Here is an 8,103-nt window from a genome sequence, read left to right as displayed (position 1 = left end):
GAGTAATTCTATTTTTTGTTTCTTCATATTAATAAAACCTAATTGGCGTTAGAAAAATACTCTAGCTCTGGACCTTCTATTCAGCGGAATAGAAACAGTGTAATAATGGTTATACCCCTCCACTAAAAAACATTAACACTATCTTCAAAGAGAATTAAAGTCTTTTCTCATACGCATTAATTATTATAAAATTCATCAAGGATAGATGAGTCTTTTCTCATCTCGATTGTATAGTAAAACAATTAAAATATCATTGAAAGAAAAAAATTAAATTTGGTGTTAAGGGACATTTTTGTCTTTTCACAATGGTTTTTTCATTATATAATACAAAGACAATTTAATACTTGATCAAATATAAAAAATAATAAATAACAAAAACAAGCAGTAAAACGATAAAATATCCTTAAAAGCTAAAATTTTGAACCTACAGTAAAAAGGCCTCTTAGTCTTTACATAATAATATTTTTGTAATAATAAAGTGAGATCAAAGGTATTTTTAGTATTTAGATAAATAAAAAAACAAATGAGGACTTGTGTGTGGCGTATCAGAGGCTCATGAGAGGCACTCATACCATCTAAAAGGTGCGTGTGACGCCTCCTAACATCCAAATTATAACTTAGAAGTGTCGTGTTTTTTTTCTATTAGTTCAGTGTCTGTCTATAAAGGTGGTGTGATTTGTCACTTATAGCCCTTTTTTTTTTTTTTTTCCTTTTCTTTTCCCTCTCTCCTTGCCAAAAGATTTTAGCTTGACTTCTTGGTTGTTGGTATTTTAACTTTAACCGATAATTTTTGAATTTCTAATTTTTTACTTTAGTATCTTTGTAAAATTTTTATTTGTTTGCAATTTCATCGTTCAATTTAAATTAATAATATTATATTTTTCAATTTGATTCTTGTTGGTTTGACTTTTAATTTTTTTGTTCTTTTCTAAAAGTTATTATTATTATTTTAATTCACTATTTAATCAAAATATTTTTTATGTCAATGTTAATCCTTATTTTTTTGAATTTTTTTGGTCCTTTTACTAAATTGATTTTTTTTTTTAATTTCACCTACAACTAAATATAAAATATATCTTGTATTTTACTATCGATCCTCGTTCTTTTAATTATTATTTTTTAATTCTTTTATATAATTAATTTTTTTTAATTTTATCATTAAATATTTAATTAATTTAGAATTAAATTTTATTTTTTTTAGATAAAGTACTTCAGGTTTAATAATTTAGATTATGAATTTGAAAAATTAACATATTTTTTTTTAAAAAATTTATGATTCTTTTTATATTTTATTGAATTTTAATCTGACTACAAGTTTAATAAAATATCTCATACTAACTTTATTTTAATTATCATGATTATAAATTTTTTATAGTTGGTCTTTTATGATATTTTTTTATTTTTACATTTAATATTATTGTTTTTAAAAAAATTATAATTTGGCGCGTAAAATATCATTTGGAAATATGATTGGAATCGTAGTTCATTAAAATTTATTTTTTTTAAATTTAATTTATTTTTTATATTTTCAAATCTTGTTAATATTACAAATAATTTTAAAAAATAAAAAAATATTATTTTAATATATTTTTAAATAAAATACATGTAGACACAAACTCTAAAATAACTCATTTATATACAGTTCACTGACAATAACAGGCAAAGACACGGTGGTCGTCTTCTTTGTAGCGTTTTTACTGGTGGTTACGGCGCTCTCCCATTACCCTCATACGACCACTCGTTTCCGCCATCGGTCACCCGCCCTCCATAGAAACAATGAGGTCAGGTCATTTCTCCTGTCCTCCCTTTCTCTCTGACTCTGACTCTGCAATTATTTTTTACTGTGGTGGCTTGTATGTGCAGACGGCACCCAGAGGTTCTGTGGGCTCAGAGATCAGACAAGGTTTACTTGACGATTGCATTACCTGATGCTAAAGACGTATCAGTGAAATGTGAAGGTGGAGGGTTATTTAGTTTCTCTGCTGTTGGGGTTCAAGGCGAATCCTTTGATTTCAGTTTGGAACTCTTTGGAAACATTGTTCCTGAGGTATTTATTTTATTTCTCTTTGTATTTTCACTCTTTTGGCTTTGAGTTGTGAAATCTTTTGCGGGTTCTTGTCATTTTATTGGAAAGAGAACAGTTGTGTATTTGATGGTTTACTGTCATTTTGTTTCATTGGAAGAAGAATGTTAATGATGGGTTCTTTTTGAAGTTGCTGGTCCTTGTGTTAGAGGAGGTAAAATCATGTTTGATATCTGTGGTGTCGTAACACTTCCTGCATGCCAGTTTTACTGTTCTCAAGAAGGAAAAAATACTTGAATTTGGTAGATTTCCAAGTTGGGAATTGCTGCATTTCTTTTGGCCATACTTTTTTAATGCATCTTCATGTTATGCATTTTTGTGTTAAAAATTGGCGTAGTTTGGAGAAGATAACTCATGATGTTGTGCTTCATGCTCTGCTTTCTTTTCTTTTTTCTTTTGGGTGGGAAAATTTATGGATTAAGTTAGAATAGTTGACAGGAGATCCAATGTCGATCTGTGTAACCATCAGTACTGCTCCCCTTAGAATAGTTCTCCTTTCTATCTGCTGTTATCGCTTTTGCTTTTAATGACTCTCCATCATTGTCCCTGTCATTCTGGTTTTGTTGCCACTAGCTCTGGAACCATTTCTGATGTGATGCCTTTGCTTAAACGCCTCCTGGGAAAAAAGGAAACAGAAGGATAAAACTTAAACACAAAAAAAATTTCTTGCTGCTAATTCAATATCAAGCAACACCTTTCTAATCAAAGAGATGTCACTCCCTCTCCTTCCTCTCCCTCCCTCCCTCCCTCCCTCCCTCTCTCTGGTTAGCTTACAAGTAAATGATTAACTATTTATGAATGAATTAACATAGAGCCATTCAGTCTTCCAGTTATACTCTGATCGACAAGTTAGCATGAAACCTCATTTTGAAGCCAGGCTTCCAATTCACTCTGATGAAACATTACTACTCAGGATAAATTCAATGCTGTGCTTGCACAGACATTCCTTAGGTTTTCATTTACATCACATCATCAAGAGCATCGTGAGGAATATTTTCTAGAATTATTGCTGAGTGTCCATAAGCATTGAATATAAGAAAATGCTTGTATCTTAAAATTTTCATTTTTTTTTTCATGACATTCCTGATCTGTTACTCAAAAGGTTTTCATGTAGCATATAATATCCAATACTTAGAATTGTCTTGTACGTCTTATACTTTTTTGTCATGTAACTGACCTGCTCAATTTTGAGAAACCTGGTGCCACATAATTGAGAATTTTGTTCATATGACATTTCAACGTGTAGTATTTCTAAATTGCAGTGTTTGAATATGAAAATTCCTAGTAATTTTCTCCGTTGTTGTTTTCATTGCAAACTTTTGAAACGTTATAATGTTCATGCTTTAAGGCTTTGATGTTAACTATGCAGGGTTCTAAAACTAAGGTTGGGTTGAGGAACATTATATGCTCAATCCAGAAAGAAGAGAAAGTCTGGTGGAAAAGGCTGTTAAAATCTGAAGGGAAGCCTGCTCCTTACATTAAGGTGGATTGGAACAAGTGGTGTGATGAGTATGATGAGAAGTCAGCTTGTAAGTTCTCACGACCTGCTCTTTGGGTTATGATATGAGGTCTTTCAAAGTTCTCTATGGGGCTCAAGTTTTCAAAACATGATTCTGCCCTTAGTTAGGGTATGCTATAATTGATTGAACTTCATGATATCTAATCCTGTCCCAAAGTCCTGTCATTTGATTGTTTAATTCATTTAACTGGTGTGGTTTAATATCTAAAAGCCTAGCACAAGTTGGACTTGCCTTGTTAAATTATCTTCCTCTAATTTGTGTGTGGTCCTGTTTTCCCCTGAATAGCTTAGTGTTTTTCTCTTGGGTTGTATTTTTGGCTTCTGTTTCTTGATGAACAGTTATTGTTCTATCTTCACATGTAAAATGGGAGTGCACATTAGTGAGGTTCTACGAGCGAGGAAAATTCTGTGACCTCTACCTGTTCTCACCATAGGCTCATAGGAAATCAGATATCTTCCTAGCTTGAAGGAGAATTGTATGCTAAAAGACTCTCAAGAGTCATTTTGATTGATTCTAGCCATTGAATTGTGTTAACCATGGATGTTGATATTGCTATTGTATGGTTGACATTCATTATATCTCACAATGAACGCCATAATGTGCAGAATATGTAATTCCAATGTTTATAGAAAAATTAGTTAGGTTTTTACTCCTTTCAAAATGTTTGCAGTCATGACTGTTTTGTGCACCATGGGTCTGTGTGGCATGAATTCTTGAAATTTATTAGCAATACCATGATGGTGCTGCTTTTGAGTTTTGTTAGCACTTGTGCTTCTCAATGAAAATAAAGTCTCTATTCTTTCAACCATTATTGCATCCCAACACAATCCTTAGCAATCTGGGATGCATGAACTTTTCCTTATTTCTCTTTGTTCACTGCATAACAAGGCTGCTTTATGATTTGTATTAAATAACTCAAGAATATATGGTTCAGTATGCAAGAATTTACAGCTTCAGTTTCTGATTGAATCTAATATCAAATTTCTGTTGTCCCTTGCAGCTGATGCCTCTGATGACAATAATGCTGGGGTAATTTGTTTTCTTTTTTTGTTTGGTTTTCTGTTAATCTAAAGAATGATTATAGCAGCACTTCAAGTCTGCATGATTATTTAACACTTGTTCTGTGCAGGATGAAAAAGATGATGGGAGCAGCGATGATGAAGGAATGCTTTGTAAGTTAGACCTTGGTTGCATCATATTTACCATCCTCTGTGTGTACTTCACTTGCATAGATAGGATTCTGCAACAATGTAGTAAGCAGCGCGTGCGTAATTTTCATAATCTTTATATGCACTATCATCTATGAACTTCCAAACCTTTAACTGCATGTAATGAAAAGAATGCTTTGCGACTTTCAGTCCACATGGAAAATTCGAGTTTTTTTATTCCAAAACTACGAAGACAGTTTTCTTTTTTAAAAAATTATTCCACTATTATGCAGTCCATATCATTTCAAGTGTCAAATTATGCATTGTACAAACGAAAAAATTGCTTTTGTCTCTGCACCTTTACCTTTAATTTCATTTCTTCTATTGCTTGTGATGCCATATCTGACTGTATGAGACATTGCTTGCAGATCTTCCTGATCTTGAGAAGGCAAGGGGAAATTGATGACAATCAGGGATCAGTGTTGTTAATGAAATGGAATTGGAGTTCCAGGGATCACAGAATTACATCAATTATAGGCATGCAAGGGGGAAGAAGTTAAAAATATGCACATTGCTGAACTGCTATAACTGAAGACTGTATATATTAGATGTGCAATTTTAGTAAAATAGAGGCTGACTTGTAGGATTTAACTCTTCTGAAACTACTTCGAGTTATCTGAGGTTTGACTTGTATCCCCCCCCTCCCTGGTCTTGAGGCTGGCGGGAATTTTCAAAACTTTAATCTGCCTTAAGTAATGTTGATTTCTCAGTTTTTGATGTATATTTGCAATTGGAAATTGATCCGCCAGGAAATGTTCAGGTGCCAGCCTGCAAATTTTCTTTCAATTAACAGAGACTTGAAGCTTAGAAGTGGACACAACCATTCAGTGCTCCGCTGAGATCAAATTGAATTTAAGATTTACTAGCAATGTAGATTTATTCAAGTGGCTCAGTAACAAGCTCACATGGTTGGAAAGAAAATTAGGCAATCGGAATAAACAATGCATGTAGTTTTTCGAGGAACCTTAGTTCTTGTATAGCAGATGCCCATTTTGGGTAAGAAATTAAGTAGAAATCAGCCAAAAAGATTTATAAAATCCCTCAAATTGTATTCCAAAATTAACCATTCGGTTAACCTAATTACAATTAAATTGAAATTTGCTTATGAATTGAATTTATTTGCTTATAAATTGAATTCAATGCAGCATGTAATATGATTTCAAATAGGCTGTTAAATCAGGGATTGAATTGAAGGTTAGGGGAAGATTCCACCCCCATTGTATTGTTTTGGTCATTTTTTTTTAATTTTTTTTTTAGAATTAAATTTATTTTTAACAATGCTTTTGATTGCCTAGAAATTAGAATCATGCGATGTTGATTTTGCTAAAAAAGTTTAATTTTATTGATTTAAAATAATAATAATTATATAAATTTGGGTAAATAATAACAATTATATAGATTTGAGTGAATAGGTTATGAAAAAAACACTAACACGATCATTGCATATACTAATATGTAAGCGTGAAGAAACCCATTGAACTGTTGTCATATGTTTTGCTTTTTGTAATCCTCGATGTTTCTATAAGCATCTTGTGGAATTTGTCATGGTAGTGCAGTGCTTGTTATTAGTTAAGGCATGTGGCGACTTTTTTTTTTTTATTTCTTTTCTTATCTTTATTTTCTCTCTTATCTTCTCAATTTTCAAACCTATTTTCTCCAAAATAGCAAGATGACTTGTTATTTTATTTTAATGTCAAATCTGTTTTTTTTTTAATTGTTGTTTTATTTTTATGTTTTGGATTATTATTTTTTCAATTACATATCTTATTATTGAGTTAATTGATAATTAAATTTTATGATTTTTTTTATTTGCTTTCTATATGGTTATCTTAGTCTCATGATTTAAATTACGAGTTTGGAAGGTTAGTCAGGGTTGACTCTAGTCTTCTTTTTAGGTCTTTTTTTAGAATTGATTTTTTTAAAATTTTATCTTTCAACATTGGTGGGCTGAAGATTAGATTTTGTAATTTTATTTTGCTTTATTTTTCATGGGGTTATTCTAGTTTTATGATTTAGGTTACATATTTGACTGGTTAACCTAAGTTGACTTAAGTTTTTTTATTGAATTTCTATTTTTATTTTTTCCCCTTCAACTTTAGGTTGGTTTGAGAATTGAGATTTAAGATTTGCAATTTTTTTCAATTTTTTTGTACATATTATTTTAGTTTCATGAAACGAGTTGCGGGCTTAAAAAGTAAGCCCGATGAATCAATTTGTTTTTTTTTCATATTTTTTATATAATTATTTTTCTTTTCAGTTTTGGTCTTTAATATTTAGTTGTTTAAGAGTTCAACTTCATGATTTTTTTTTTAATTTGCTTTCTATTAAGTTATCTAGGTCTTATGATCTTAGTCATAAGTTTGATAAGTTAACTTAGGTTGAATTAATTTATTTATTTTTAAATTGCTTCTTTTATGATTTGTCTTTCAAAATGAAATGCTTAAAAGTTGGGCTTTATATTTTATTTAATTTGTTTTTCATGGGATAATTTTATTCTTATGAATTGGATGTTGCGGGTTTACTCTGGTTAATTTAACTCTCTTTTCTTGTTCTTTTTTAAAATTTAATATATATTAAATTTTTATCTTTAAATATTTTTGCTTATTGAAAATTAAACTTCCTACTTTATTTTGCTTTACTTTCTATAGAGTTATTATGGTTTCATAACTTAAGTAGTAGGGTTTGTAGGTTAGCTAGGGTTGATCTAGATCGATCTAATATGTTACAATCTCATTTTTTTTTTTAAAAAAAACGATGTTATCTAATATGTCATATTCTTAGTATTTAAAAAGAATATCGTCTAATATGTATCAAATTTTGAATTTATGATTGATTTTTTTATGTTAAAAACCATGTTAACAAGTCCTTTACTTATACATTTTTATCATTTTTTTTAAATGATCCGATTCATTACATAACATAAATAAAATATCTAAATTTTCCTAAATCAAAGATAAACTTGTTTTATACTACCCTTGCCTCATAAGAGAAAGTTGTTCGTTCAATAGATGGAACTTCTAAGAGTATTTTTTTTTTCCAATTATTCATAATTCTTAATAAAACTCTAAAACATATGAGATTTTTATTATAAATACATGCACTATGGACTAAGAGACAATTTACTGTGGATTTATTGTACCTACATTATAGACCAAGAGACAATTAACTTTGAATTTGCACAATTGCTTTTGCACTGTAGATATAAAGTATTTGCACTGTTGACAATATTACAGTGCTTGAGGACATTGCCTTCTCTACCAAAAGCTGTTAGGTTTTGCATGGTAGTTGGATC

General features: G+C 30.3%; 1 protein-coding gene across 1 annotated transcript; it reads left to right on the top strand.

Annotated features, from left to right (window-relative positions):
* The first annotated feature begins 1,642 nt into the window (after nt 1–1,642).
* Nucleotides 1,643–5,492, top strand: LOC105117104 (uncharacterized protein At3g03773-like). The gene is made up of 6 exons (XM_011014649.1): nt 1,643–1,781; nt 1,864–2,047; nt 3,453–3,612; nt 4,604–4,632; nt 4,733–4,775; nt 5,180–5,492. Exons 1-6 carry the CDS (start codon nt 1,777–1,779, stop codon nt 5,212–5,214), a joined length of 456 nt encoding a protein of 151 aa, XP_011012951.1. The 5' UTR covers nt 1,643–1,776; the 3' UTR covers nt 5,215–5,492.
* The last annotated feature ends 2,611 nt before the right edge of the window (nt 5,493–8,103 follow it).

Source organism: Populus euphratica, unplaced genomic scaffold, assembly GCF_000495115.2.
Source record: "Populus euphratica unplaced genomic scaffold, PopEup_1.0 scaffold1171.1, whole genome shotgun sequence".
Taxonomy (NCBI): Eukaryota; Viridiplantae; Streptophyta; class Magnoliopsida; order Malpighiales; family Salicaceae; genus Populus; species Populus euphratica.
This window is presented reverse-complemented; position numbering and strand designations above follow the sequence as displayed.

Coding starts and splice junctions, on each gene's coding strand:
- LOC105117104 (XM_011014649.1), top strand. Junction 4,633..4,732: donor CTGATGACAATAATGCTGGG/GTAATTTGTTTT, acceptor TGTTCTGTGCAG/GATGAAAAAGATGATGGGAG. Junction 4,776..5,179: donor CGATGATGAAGGAATGCTTT/GTAAGTTAGACC, acceptor CATTGCTTGCAG/ATCTTCCTGATCTTGAGAAG.